At 39.4% G+C, this 15,628-nt stretch overlaps 1 protein-coding gene across 1 annotated transcript in view; it reads left to right on the top strand.

The window, feature by feature from the left end:
- LOC121867235 (macrophage mannose receptor 1-like) overlaps positions 1–15,628 on the top strand; it is a 259,604-nt gene that overhangs the window by 108,011 nt on the left and 135,965 nt on the right. Inside the window, exon 8 of the mRNA XM_042367087.1 lies at positions 13,603–13,712. Coding sequence (XP_042223021.1) covers positions 13,603–13,712 — 110 coding nt within the window. The remainder of the gene's footprint in view (positions 1–13,602; positions 13,713–15,628) is intronic.

Genomic DNA, 15,628 nt, shown 5'->3' with positions numbered 1-15,628 from the left:
AGTAGATGTGAGTGAATGGAATGTGTCTATTAGTAGGTGAGAGTGAAGGCATTATGTCTGTCAATTAGTGTGAGTGAAGGCAGTGTGTCTATTATTAAGTGTGAGTGAAGGCATTATGTCTATCAATTGGTGTGAGTAAAGGAAGTGTGTCTATTAGTAGGTGTGAGTGAAGGCATTATGTCTATTATCAAGACTGAGTGAAGGCAGTGTGTCTATTATTAAGTGTGATTGAAGGCATTATGTCTATCAATAGGTGTGAGTGAAGGCAGTGTGTCTATTAGTAGGTGTGAGTGAAGAAAGGTAAACGCCAAGTGACTCCATAAATTCATCAACAACATAATCAAGAAGGAGGTGCTGTACTGTAGTTACTAGCACTAGGTGGTGATAAGTACAATTCCTCAAATATTGCACATAGTGAACTTCAAATCGAGAGGGTAGGAATTAAGAAATATTAATATATTAAAGAGACTTCCGCCACGATAATGTCTAACTGCAAAAGTTGAAAGTTATTGAGAAGGAGAGCTGTGTGTTTATTGATAAAAGAAACGATAGATATTATGGAAAAGCTTTCAAAAGTTTCATATTTATCTTTCTAATTAAAGAACAGCGATAGGCGTTCACGAGTAAACATTATGTTAAAGTGCGGCTGGGTTAACTTCGACAGAAATAATCGCATACAAGTGAAAGACTGAAAGTTATTTAAAATTTAGAAAGCAACACAGACCAGCTATGTTAACCCTTTATGACACTTTGACATTAAGAAGGTCAGCAAAAAATTATACTTAACAGTAAAACTACTTTGGAAGAGTAAAATAGGATCAAGTGGATTTGTTTCGAAAAAAGGAGTGTTGATAAATTTACTTGAATGATGAAAATTTTTTGAAAGTCGACAGTCCATTTTTATCATCTTTAACTGGTGTTGTTCAGTGCACAAACTAAGACTTTCTTAAAGACTTTGCCTACTGAAGTACTTAAATTACGTTTATTGCCATTGTGGGGCAATCCATGATGGCAAGAGAAGCAGTGTCCCACATAATGGCACCAAATCGAAGTTCTTACCCTCCCCCCCTTCAAAAACCTTGGTAAAACAAGAATGAGTACTGGCATCAACTCTTATTTTTATAATTTTCTTGGCTTCATTCCTTGGCTTCGTATATACTTTTTGGGTCCCGAAGTTTGGCATTTTATTTGACTTATATGACCCTTAACGTTCAATTAAAAACACAGTTATATTTTTTAGATAGGATACATTCGCCCACTAGGGGATAATTCCAAGATGGCCGCCAATACCTTTAGGGAAATTTTAAGACAGCCATAACGTTTTATCATAGAATGTGCAGAAAGACAGACTTGGTATTAATTTTGGCTAATATTGAAATGTCTGTTTTACGATCGACCATCATCTGCAACAGAAAGTAGGAGAAATGATGCGAGTAATCAAATTAAGTAATAATTATAATAGTTTTTATTGGGGTGAATATAATGATAATACATTAGCTACAGCCATCTTCATACAATCATAAGATCATAACAATGGCTGTACCTGTAACGCAGAACATGCCAATTATAAAACCTCTATTAGATATATTGGTTATTCACTCACTGAGCATAAAGAATTAGTAATTGGGTTTCTTGCCCAAAACTATTGTTTCATAACAAGAATACTGCGGGTACCACATACCAGGTGAAAATTTAGACATGTCAGATATAACAAGTTTTGGAACAGAATATTTAATATATACAAATTCTAATGTTCGCTGCACCCAGACCTTTATCCAACATAGAAAGTCAGAGGTACAATACAATATTGAATTGAATTGAATTGAATTGAATTGAATTGAAACAGTTTATTTAGCCAGAAAATCACAGATACAGAGTGGATAATAATAACAATATCAACATGGCTGAGCCAGTTGAGAACCTGAGCTCTCTTTTAGGCACATGATATACACCATACATTTATCTCAAGGAAGTATTATGTAACATTTAGTAACATCTGGAATAGTATGGTGGTAATAAGAACATCTCATACTGTTCCCACGGTTATCACTTAAATATTTATTTATTTTATTTATTTATTATTCTTTCGTTTATTTTTTGTTTATATTATAAGTATATACATAAATTACAGTGGAATTGAAAAACATAAGTATAATGGGGGAGCAGTACAACATGGGTTGTACACTATTAAGGTTGAACAAGAGGACAGAGCTGTCAGGATTATGTCTAGTTGACAAATACGTTTATTGCAATGTTAATTTTTTATCTATATACATGACAATTTCCGATAAAACGGTTTTTATGGTACAGTAAAAGCAGGTACTGTAAATATAGTAGGTATTACAAGAAATATTAATACTTAGACAATAGATATTTTTAAGAGATTATTTAAAGGAAGGGAACGTAGTCATTGCTCGTATGGGTGGGGGTAAGTTGTTCCACACCTTTACACCATGATATTTTATGGAGGTCTGGAACTGAGAGGAGCGCATGGGGGGAGGGGGGTCTTAGTAGCTCTGGGTGCCTTAAGTTGTATCTCTGATTATTCCGGGACTGGAAATAATTATTGTCAAACAAGTGATTGATAGATTTGTAAACAAAGAGGGCACAGCAGTAGGTGTTAATATCTTCGAATTTTAACATTTTCAATTTAGCAAATTATTCGTTTGTGTGGTCGGTTTTTTTCAAGTAGGTCATTGTCCGTACAGCTCTCTTTTGTGCAGTAACCAGAGATTGTGTTTTTAAAGAGCTAGAGGCCCCCCATAATGTGTGACAGTGTATCAGGTGTTGGTAAACAAGATCATGATGGATTTCTTTCATTGCTGTGAGAGTGAGTGACTGTCGAGTGTGATACATGATACCTCACTGTTTATTGACTTTACTGTGAATGGCTTGTATGTGGTTTCTCCAGTTAAGTTTCTCATCAACAATAATTCCAAGGAATTTTGTATTTTGTTCTCATTTGAGAACTGTATTACCAAGGTACAGGGGGTCCAAGTCTGAGGGTAAGTTTTTTCTTCTGTGAAAAATCGTGTAGTGGGTTTTCTCAAGGTTTAAGGTCAGATTATTATGTATTTCCCAGGTCCTGACTTTAGCCATTTCAGTGTTCATAGTTCTCATCAAGGAATGGAGGTTTGAGTTCCTGGCATAGAGATTACTATCGTTTGCAAATAAGTTCTATTTTATGAGTGTGCTGGCGTGGACTATGCCGTTTATGCACAACAAAAAAAGTACTGGACCGAGAATGGAACCTTGGGGGACGCCATAAAAGATTGGCGAGGAATCAGATTGGTGATTATTATAGCAGACATACTGCATCCTGTTGGACAGATATGAGGTAAACCAATTGTGGGACAGTCCCCTAACGCCGTAATGTTCAAGCTTTGAAAGGAGGATGGTATGGTCGACAGTGTCAAAGGCTCTAGAGAGGTCCAAGAATATACCGACTGTGAACTGACTGTCGTCAAAGGAATTTAAGATGTCATTAGTAAAGGATAGCAGAGCACTCTTAGTCGACCTTCTAGCTCTAAACCCAAACTGGGAGTCTGTAAAGATGTTATTGCATTGCAGAAGGAATTTAGTCTACTACATGCTAGCTTCTCCAGTATCTTACTCAAGGGTGGGAGGACTGATATGGGGCGGTAATTCTTGAAGAGACCTTTGTCCCCAGATTTTTTTTTATGCTGGGTGAACTTTAGCAATTTTCAGTTTATCCGGAAAGACACCACTAGTGAAGGAGGAGTTACAAATGTGTTGGAGAACAAGAAGTAATAAGTGGGCTACTTTCTTAATGATGCTCATTGGTATAATGGTATATTGTCTTCGCCTACTGCTGCATCTTTAGACATTTTTATGATGGCCAGTAATTCATCTGCTGTGACAGAGGATAAGAACAGCTCATTTTGCTGTCTGTTTTGAAGGTAGGCTCTAAATTCCTCACGGTGATCAGGGATGTTCTTTGCAAGATTTTTGCCAACTTTAATAAAATATTCATTGAAGTGGTTGGCAATGAGGAACGGTTCCGTTACAACTGAATCATTTATCATAAAAGCTGAGTGGGGGGCCGAAGGCTGAGTGTTCCTGTTCTGAATAGAATTTATGACATTCCAGGTTTTCTTACCGCCGCCTGATGCTGACTGGAGCTTATTTGTATAATAGCTACGTCTGGCATTTCTAACTGCTTGAGTTACTCTATTTCTGATACCTCGGTAAGCATCACCGAAAGTCATGGGTCTTTTTGCAAATTTCCTTTGGAATTTGTGTTTTTCTTTTATCATTATCTTAATTTCTCTTGTGATATAGGGTTTGGAAATGGATGCAGTTTTCACTGACTTAGTCTTGAGCGGGAAGCATTTATCAAAGCAAGCATTGAAGATGCAAGAGAAGTTGCAGCTGTTCACGTTCGGGTTGTCGGAGGCACAGACAAGATCCTAGTTAGCATTCATTAGGTTATTTTAAAAAAGGAGCATGTTGTCGGTGCAGTAGTCTCTGTAATGTATGACCTTTCAGGTCTTGTGGCTGTTTTATACATGGCAAAAACTGGGAAGTGATCTGAGATATTGTTATAAATAATTCCACTTGCAAGATTGTTAGGATTGTTGTTAGTCCAGATACGATCTATCACAGTGGCAGAGGTGGCAGTTACTCTAGTAGGTTTGGTTATTGTGTTGAAGAAGAGTTTAGAATGACAGGCAGCAAGAAGGTCTAATACTGAGGTGTCGGTTTCTGATTTTAATAGATCAAGGTTGAAATCTCCTGTAATATAGCAACGTTTCCTCTCTGAACTTATGATAGTGATAAGCTCCGAAATTTATCAAGAAAACTCCTTACATTAGTCTTCTGTAGATTACTGCTCCTAGGATATTTCGTGTGCCGTTACGTAATTCAATGAAAACACTCTCCATGTACTCCTCCTGAACCTTTAAATCAACCCTTACCGAAGTGTTAAACTTGATATCAACATACAGGGCGACACCACCACTGTGTCGCGACGTGTTGACCCAGTGTCTATTATTATTAGGAATGTTATACAAATGTTCAATATCGTTAGTGAGTTTGGTCTCACAGAACCCAAGTACATCAAATTTGTGGGCAATAGAAGATAAACACTGATCTAAAAAGGTATCTAGATGAAGGGGAATACTGCTGATGTTATGGCTAATGAAGGAGAAGGAATGAGGTAGTAGAAAACTAGAACAAAACTCGGGAGAGTCAGGAAAGTAATAGTTACAGTTGGGGTTGGTGTAACCCAGTGAGTTTTGTAGAAAGGCATCAGGAGCTATATGAGCTAGTATTGTGTCAACACCATTGGTAAATGGGGTGTAACACATACAATGTAGCACATCTAAGGGAATGACACTAGCATCATCATTGTGGGAACATTGATGCTGATTTAGAAACAGTAAAAACTCTGGGCCACTGAGGTGTGAAAATGGAAGATCTATGAAAATTATAATAGTGCGGGGGGGGTAACTCACAAGTGCTACAACCAACTTAGGATGAGCGGTACTGTTGAGTGTTGCTGGTTTCCCAGGGTGACGTGTATCGAGTTAGCCGGCAGGGGGGGACTCTCAGGTGATAGCGACAGTGGCTGGTTCCTCCTTAGTGGGGAGGGGGTTCTCGAGGGGCTTGGGGGTTGGTACAGTTGGTGAGTGAGTGGGCGGGTGTCCACTTGCCCGATCCCTTACAACAAGGGTTTTATGACTGAACGTCACGTGTTTCCCTTGTTTCCTGGCTTCTTTAAACTGGTCCATTTGCTGTAGACGGGCTTTAGTCGTACCTGGCCAGAGATCCTCGTTGACGAAAATATTGGTGCCTTTCAGTTTACTGCGCTGATAAAACACTTTGTCACGGTCAGAGGGGGATGAGAATTTTGGTTTGATGTCCCGGGGGGCGGGAGGAGTTGGGTTTCCCGACGCGTTGAGCACAGTCAAACTTTCCTTCAAGAAGTTTAAAATGTTCATTCAGCAGGCGTGAAATTTTGCGTTGGGATGACTCCCAGTTCTCGTGGATATCTTCAGGGACTCCAGCAATCCTGAGGTTGTTTCGCCGCCCTATGTTATCCACATAATCCACCCGGTCTGCTGTTGTCGTTAGTTCCGTTTTGAGCTTGGAATTCTCCTCACTCAGCTGTTGAACTTGGGTCTTGAGTGTTCGGTTTTCTTTGGCTTCAACGTTCAACTTTGCTTGTAAGTCACTTTTTTCCCCTTGCGAGACTTCCAATCTTCTTTTAATCTCACATAGCTGGTCAGTAAGACGCTGGTCAGCTTCTTCTAGCTTCCTGATGGTCTCCTTATTCATTTGTTGTATGATGTCCTGTATGAGAGTCCTTTGGACTTCCATTATCACATCAGCCAGCTGTTGTTTCGTAATATTTGAATGTTTGATACTAGCAGCCAACTTCGACATATTGGAGCTAGTGAGGGCTGAGTAGCTGGCAGTAGGGACACGGTCAAGTTGTGTGGTCAGCTAGGTGGCCTGGTTGGACGGTGGGGGAGGGTGGACGGTGGAGGTGGACAGGGCTCAGATTACAAGCCGTGGCACTGAGGGGAGCTTGGTGGGCCTACACCTCTCTTGGGAGATACAGATTCACCAGTAAATTGACAAATATATCTACTTAGGGGGATCACAGATAGATATTGTACTGGTCACGACACTCACTAGTCACTCACGAATCAGATTTCCTAGAAATCAGACTGGGTACTCCTGGAAAGACCCTGTTTTTCGACGAAAAACACGGAGCTCCCACACACATGTCCTACCACACACACATACACAGTGAAGTTATTAAGTAGTAAGAGGTTAACTGCTTTAGAAGTGATTTTCTTTCTTTTGAAAAAACAACAACACACAATTGACGCCAAAGCATTTGGTGTCTCACTTACTACCGTATTCAACTGTTCTCCGAAATTACGCGGGTAATAGTTTAAGGCAATTAGAAGGCTTCAGAGAACCCTCCTTTTTATCCCTTCCCAAATTAGTCGTGTCAAGCATATTCCCTTTCTGTTTGACAAGAATGGTTACCGCACCATGTATCACATTGTGTATAACCTTCTGAAATACCCTCGGATCACACTTGATGTAGATTACCGCTAACCGAGGGCTTTGCCAACGGAACTTCGAGTATGACACACAATTCACAACTCATTGAACGTCGAGACCGTTGGTTTGGACCTTGAACATGATTATATTCGAACAAGGAAAAGTTCCACCATCTGAATATCTTGCTCACTGAGGACAGGGACTCAAGGTTGGCTAAATAAGACAGAGGGTTGCCTACCATGGCACCATGCATCATACATATCTCATTAAGGGCATCACCACTAGTTGTAACATGTGCTTTAACAAGCACCTAGCAGAGTGCGACACCTAATTTCTCAGAAAGGATATGTTAAGGTATAAGCTGCCGTTTTCACCCACTCCTTGTTCATAAGGTACTGAATGTAGTGCAGCAGCAAAACAACACTATCAGGGTCAGTTGATACCATTACGACACGCTGGCACAGCCTCTCAATAGCCCATTTGGTGTATGGAGAGATGTGAGCATCCGCCTCCTCCAACCAGTCAAAGAGTTCCGCTAGGTACTGGAAGGACTTTATCGTTTAATAGTATGCCACTCAGTACTAATTCTGTGTCCTTGACATGGTGCATGAGAGATTCACATGCAGGCAGCTTCAGGTTCAATTTGTTGTAAGACAAGGTCCAAAATTTTTCAATCTATTGATGGAATGGGATGAACTGGCTCTTTAACCGTTGATTCTTTCTGGGTTAATGGGGCTGGGAACATGTAAAAATATATAGGATTTTATTAACGAAACACAATTGTCTGTTCTCTATTTATTGAAGAATTATCTCATATACAGTTCTAAGTGCATATCACGTAACTTAATCACTATATTAAAGAGCTCTTCTAAATACGTCCGGTTGGTGTGAGGTGTTGAGTGACAATCCCTGTTATACCCGTCGAGGGAGAACGGAAATATACGTCCTCCCTCGAGGGAAGACGGAACCATCCACGATGGCTCTCAATAACGTCTTCCTCTCGTCATGGATATCAAACTACTGCATCAAGAGGTGGCCAGAAAGCCGGCTACTTAATGCCTTAGCTCAGCACTAAGTGACACGACTTCCCGTGGGCACACCTTATCACGTGCTCTGAACATGCTACTTCATAGCTGGTGGAAAGTTACAGTGGGTAATAGAGTATATAAATCTAATGTAATTAACCCATTTATATAAATACATCTGCCTATAAGACAGGGGCTATTACAATTGTACGCAGAATCCTGTAAAAATAATACAAAAGTCACATATTCAAAAATGCGTTAAACTGCTTTAATGACATGGTGCCGTTAGCATCCAGACAGCCTGAACCACAAAAATTAGCAACGATATCTTCACAGAAATCACCTGCTAGAGAGACACTTTTCAACATGTCTTTTGTCCAAACAAGCCGAGAAATACGGTCAGCCCATCTATAAATCCAGTTTAGGTGACCATCCAGTGCTCCCAAATCAAAAAGATCAATTAAGGTGCTTCGGAAAACAAGATAATTAGGATCAGCAAGGCCACTAGCACTAATGTGTTCACTAGCGAGACTACCTTGTTTTATATGACCGCGTATAAAAGCCTAGCGATCTTCATCTGCCGTGCTTGCAATGTTCTGCATAACATCCTCACATGAACATAGACAACTGAGATGTGACTGGAGGATTAGAGGATGTGGGAGGTAAAGTAAGATGTTCTGACACACTGGACTTTGGTGTGAAATAGATGGAACAGAACCGTAATGAGGTGTGGTGTCGTATGTACGACGTGACCCAAGTTGGGTATGGTGTAAATTGCCATATGATTGATCGATTAATATTTCACTACTCTTCATGGAAGTGTTTTTTCTTATTAATGAATTTGTATTCCATGCAAATCTTCCGAATGAACAGTATCAATGACAGCTCCAGTAGGGGGCTCTGCGTCAGTAGGTACTGTGTTTTCTGATTGATTAGTCACTATTGTAATCTTCCACTTATTGCACACTGTCTGAACCAGGTAAATGAAATAAATTATCCATAAATGATAATGCAAAAAATACAATATTATTCTTAAACAATAACCTTGCCCATCCAATTACATTACATGAATGAAAGCAACGAAAAACACAACAAAATAATATTATGCTAGTAATAAACAAAGTAAGACACTTACAAATTAAAAACTAGCCTATCACGACGTCTGACGTGTGATGGCATGCTGTAGAATATGTTAACTGTGTGTAAAAACTAATGCAGGTTTGTGAATTACCTAAAAAGACGACTGAGTGAAGTCTCGAGTTCTAGTAGGTGGGTCCGTGGAGTTCTACATGGTACAGCCTCGCAGCTGGTGAGAAGAAGGTTACAGTCACTCTTTGCCCATAAAAGCGAAAATTCAAGATAGCATCTTACAATGACGTTGGAGTGACGTTTCAAATATGGCATCGATGACGTGTCCAAGGTAGCATTAATGGGGTAATAGTTGTAAGGGAGTGGTTGATCTGATGATCTAATTGATGTCTAAGATAACCGTCCCATGTAACCCGGGTGCACTGGTTCACATGGTGGGTCACACACAACTGGGTTCAGCCACTGCAAGTTGTTGATGGTGGCGCCGGTTGGTAGAACGGTATCGCTCTTGCCTCGCAAGCGAGATGTCACGGGTTCGATTCCCGGGTCGGTGGAAAAGTTGTTTGGACATACTTCCCAGCCCCAATTGGTCCCTGTTCACCTAGCAGTAAAATAGGTACCTGGTGTAAATCGAAAGTTGCGAATTCGTTTTTAGGGAGAGTTGTTGGAGCTTCCAATAATTTGCTTAGACATAAACCATTGACTCTTCAGGCTTCTACGCTCTTAACTCATGAGACATAAAGGCGATCATGAACTTAGCATGCTTCCCTGTTGGGCACTGTAAACGCTTCTGCGCTTCACCTTACACAAGGATGTAGGGGGGTGCCAAAAAAAAAAGTTGTTGATCAGGGTTCAAGAGGGCACTGAGGCAGGTGTCGACGAATCAAAACAACATATGTTGTGTGTTACAGAGGTTGGGTAAGCACTCGCTGGGGGCCTGGTGCTGGGGTAGGCGTTGAGGCTGCTGCTGTGCTGGGAGCAAATGCCCAGTAGCTGAAATCGGTCGTGAGAGCTTCTTGAAGGCAGGTTGCTAAGATGTTCTGGGGTGCAGTAATGCTGCTTCGTACAGTGGTGCCACATATACGGAAAGTGATAAAATGTATTAAATCACTTATAAAAAACAAAAACATTTTAACTTGTACTTTGAAATGGAACTCAAACAAGCATAAAATTGTATGAGTCTCTCAAGAAGGAAGATATCACATGTGCAAAATGGAGAACATTGTAAAGTGCTGACCAATGAATGTCAGGTTTTTTTTTTATATAAAACACTGATCTATTGAGATGCCACCTAATGTTACCGTGGTTAACCTGTTGTAATCACTGATGAAGATTCAATAGAGTCAGTATTAAAGGTACACTAGAAGTAATATAATAAATGTTTATGGGTAAGTTTTCAAACCCAAATGTTCTTTTCTCCATTTGTAAAGAAAATAAACTATTTCACAGTAACTAGGATATCACCGTAATTAACGCTATGAGCTGTGAGCGTTAATAAAGCAAGAAGCGTATGTGTAACGAACTTCGTGAACAACGTTTGACGTGGGTGAAAGACTGGTACAGACTGAAAGAAGCTGGCTACTTAATTGCTGACCCATGCATTCAAGGTGCTGGGGGAACTCAGTGGAATAACACTGTCACATGTACAATTATGACTACTCACTGCTCATATTCGAGTTATGTGGGAGATGGAATTATATAAACAGAGGCTAATACGCACCCATGAAGATGACAAAGATCTTGTAGCGTTTCACAGTCCGTTTGGCTCTTAATTTTCCTGAAAAAAATATAATCGTCGGTAAATATTTGTTAGGACGAGTGTATATCATCTGGCATACAATTTATAAAACAAACAAATAACAATTATTCCAGTTCACGCTTCTGTGGTACCCTGCTTTTCACGGATAAACATGACGATTTCGTGCCGTTAATCACCACACACTACTTGTGGTTATGGAGAAAGTCTTTGACGAACTCTAGACCTCTCCACCAAATACCATACATTTTCGGTTTAATTTGCAGCCTTTTATGAGGTATCTGTCGAAATCCTCGGTAAAGTCTAGATATACAGTATACTATCAATATTGTCCCCAAGGTCCAGTACCTTAAGTAATTGCCAAGCTTAATACCGTTTTGACATTTCATTGCAAGGTTATTCCATACTAAGTGTTCCATCATGGCATCTCGTATCATGCTCTTTGTACACTATGCTGGACAATCTCACTGGCCTATAATTTTTAAAGCAGTAGCGATCTCCCTGTCTAAATATAGGGCTCACATATGTTATTTCCAGTCGCTAGGGACCTTTTGTTCATCCACGCATCTGCAAAATACGATTTTAAGGGGATCAGAAAGCTCGTATCATAACTCTCTTAATGCTCTGGGATGCATACTATCAGAGCCAGGGCGCTTATGAAACTTTAGTTTTGACAATTCGATTCTAATACACTCTTCTGAGAACATAATGTGCATCAGCGCTGTCAAACTGTTTTTCTTCAGACACAGGGAGGTTTTTTGCATCTGCCTATTCCTGGTCTGAGTCTAAATAGCTACCATTTTCAAGTCCCAGATATGATACCCCCAAATGTGTTTTTATTTTCGATTTTGCTTTATGATATAAATAGCTAAGTTTGACCTCAACTTGTTTATAATCGGCCTCTGGAACTCTTTTTCATCCCTTCTACACTCTGACTTGGTTTGGTTCCTGGAGCCTTCTGTCCAACTCATCATTTGTAACCACCCATCTCTTGAAATTCTGAGATTTTTCTTTACTTTGTCACCAGCCACATGGCTCAAATTTAACGATCTCCTTGTAGTTCTGGGACCAGTGGGTTGGGTCTTGGGTATATTTTTATCTATCAAATAGTTCACTTTGCTGTCTATAATATTTAGTGTAGTATTTGCGTTCTTATTTCTCAACGACTCGGAGCAGTGTACACCCTTTATTTCATTGATTTCCTCCCTTGTCCTGTTGTGTTCACCATTGTAACATGTGAATATTGGCCTCCTCTCATCATGTACCAAGTAACAGTTAAATGTGGAGGATAACATCACGTGTCAACAGGGGCTAAATATATCAATTTGGCCACCATACCCTCCTGCTTAGTTATAATGAGATCCAACGGTTTTGGTGTTTGTTCCTCTCAAAAGTGAGCAGGATCGTTAACATGTTGCAATAATTAATTGCTTCTTAGAGTTTCTACAAAAATAGTTGCTGGATTATTTAGGTAATTTGGTGCATTTCCATTCCTTCAGTCCATGTCACCATAGTTGAAGTCCCCCATTCCAAGAAGGTGACCGAGTTGAGCGCCATTACGTTGTCTTGTTTAATAAGCTGCAATTCAGGGATCTATAGATATATCCAACAGTGAGTAAGTCTCTTCTGTTCAGGTTCATTTAAGTCAACTTCGATTCTTCAAAAACATCATCCCCTTGCGCCCTCACCTGACTGACTCGAGGGCCCTTAGCATAAATTAGCACGTTCCTCTTACAGGTTGCCTGAGAAGGTTTACAAATAAACATCTTCAGTGTATTAAACTCATAACCCTCCTGGTTGATCGTTCTGTTCTTGTACAACAATTCCACAACACCTAATACTGTACTGTAAATCATGTTGATAATGTCTTGTGAACTGTAGAGTTTAAACTCCACTCTCTTGTCGAGGAAAGTGTCAATGTTTGTGTACATGACTTTCTAGCAGGAAAGACTCCTCTGTCGTGACTTCGAACTAGGTTGTAGATCTGACCTCCCTTCATTTGGCAGATAAATAATTATTTATATGATGTGCGCCTCCAATTGGGTGGGGGGTCGCAGGGTCCTCCATATTTATCATGCACTAATATAGCTTTTGCTTCAAGTTCATCAGGAGTTCTTTGTACCGTACCCTGTGAGCTGGACTTATGAATATGTTCTGGAATGTTGTATTCCCTGCTAAGTTTTTGTTCCTTTTTCTTATTTCCTGTCAATGATATCTACGCGTATACCCTGTAGTCAGGACGAGTATTGTTTCAGGATTTTATTTTTTAATGCAGCTCTCACAGCTGCATTCACTGCAAAACCACTATGCACTACCTTTTTGTGTTGGCTCGAGTCACACACTATTACTTGTCCATGGTGCATAGGTGGTGGAAATGAAAACTGTATTTTTATTTTTATAATCTTTTTTGGGGGGGGGGGGGGTAACTAAAAAGAGCAAGGGGAAGCTCGACGATATGACTAATGTGTTATTACAGTCCACTTGTTTCTTAAAGGTAATGCTCATGATTAGTTCACTTGAAGAAATATCGTATATAGACGTTATTGTGGCGGGTCAGTATTAGTAATATTGCATAAGAGCATTAATGTGTGTATGGGAAGTTACTACCAGTAATACTGAATACAGGCAATATTGAGTTTGTGGCATGCCACTCGCAGTTAAATTGTATTCTGACGTTAGTTTCTAATACAGATCTTTACACGGCTACGGTGCTGCTGTTATCGACGAGAATGACGAGAATGGTCGCTGGGTTGTGCAGAAGATCACCAACATGTTCCACTACATGTGCAAGAAGCAGCAAGGTAATGTACCGACTATACACAGTGAATGATACGCTATATTATATAAAGGAAGTTATTTCACTAAATGATGGTTTAACAATTTAGCAATAACTATATATTGACTATATATATATATATATATATATATATATATATATATATATATATATATATATATATATATATATATATATATATATATATATATATATATATATATATATATATATATATATATATATATATATATATATATATAAAATCAACGACCTCACCAGCCAGGAATCAAACCCTCGACCTACTGGGTGGGACTAGGGAACGCTACCGACCAACCCACAAGGACACTAAAAGCAGTCCTAGACTCTGTTATATTTCACACAAAGCCTGTTCATCGAGCTGATGGCGCCTCATTGGGAAACTGCCCGTGCCTCGTATGTGGGGTCAGTAACATTTTACCGAATCCAGCTGGTATGAAACACGAGGTACCATATATATACTTCATTTTTAGTCCATATAACACGCGGACTTTGAACATATAATGAGGTTCACAATGAGGTTCACGGCGCCATCAGCTTGATGAACAGGCTTTGTGTGAAATATAACAGAGTCTAGGACTGCTTTTAGTGTCCTTGTGGATTGGTCGGTAGCGTTCCCTAGTCCCACCCAGTAGGTCGAGGGTTCGATTCCTGGCTGGTGAGGTCGTTGATTATATGTTCAAAGTCCGTGTGTTATATGGACTAAAAATGAAGTATATATATATATATATATATATATATATATATATATATATATATATATATATATATATATATATATATATATATATATATATATATATATATATATATATATATATATATATATATGTAACCGGTCGGAATTTACTGGACTTTATTTTCTCACTTGACTTGGGGTTTATTAAAGATTATAAGATGGTAATGGCAGTGGAAGCGCCCCTTTGAGAAAAATCCCGAACCAGCACAAGAACACTTAAATCTACTAAACAAAATGAATTGTCCGTGACCCGTGGAAGGATAGCGTCTGTGACTGGGATGAATGAGACACACTGTAAAATTTAGACACTTATATTCCCTCCAACACTACAAACACAATCAAATAATGGTACACCAATATGCGCACCTCTTAACTTGAACTTAAAACACTACTCTGGGGAATAAAAGTTATACATGATATAGAAATTATTAGAAACTCAGGCAACAATAAATTTGAAGTCTTAAGAAATGTTGCTTGCACACATGAAACAGGCCTTAAGGGCTTTCACAAAATAATATCAGTCACTTAGGAAATGGTATTAAAAAATAAGAAATTAAATACTCTACAATGAATAGGCCTTAAGGGCACTCAATAAAATTATATCACCCCAACAGATGCACACTTCCTGTAATACTACAAAATATTCACAAGAAGAAGATTACATATAAGTAGAATATTGATAGTATAAGAGTATAAAGAGAGGAAGACTTTGGTAGCGTGGCCATGATAGTTATTTACTCTTATCGTACACTTATCGTATCTTATACGTCAATACACATCTATTACGTTCCTAAAGGCGACTTCTCAAACACTGCTTCGTTACAACTGTTTATTAATCACGAACATGACATGGACACATTAATAACACCTTCTATTGAAGTTACTAGGACATTATATTTACGTTACTAGGACATCATATTACGTTACTAGACACTCTGATTCTCGGACACGAACATGAAATGAATACACTTCCCACGTAGGTAACTCATCCCATGGAAAGCTCTGACAAACACTCACGTGACCTAGGGGAGGCCTAGCAGGGAGACTGCTTAGCTGGAACACTGGTGTCGGGAGGGCGACTGCTTAGCTGGGACACTGGTATCGGGAGGGCGACTGCTTAGCGGGGACACTGGTGTCGGGTGGGCGACTGCTTAGCTGGGACA

Source organism: Homarus americanus, unplaced genomic scaffold (assembly GCF_018991925.1).
Source record: "Homarus americanus isolate GMGI-L3 unplaced genomic scaffold, GMGI_Hamer_2.0 scaffold6317, whole genome shotgun sequence".
In the NCBI taxonomy this organism is placed as follows: Eukaryota; Metazoa; Arthropoda; class Malacostraca; order Decapoda; family Nephropidae; genus Homarus; species Homarus americanus.
The sequence above is the reverse complement of the archived record's forward strand: the minus strand, read 5'-3'. Positions and strand labels throughout refer to the sequence as shown.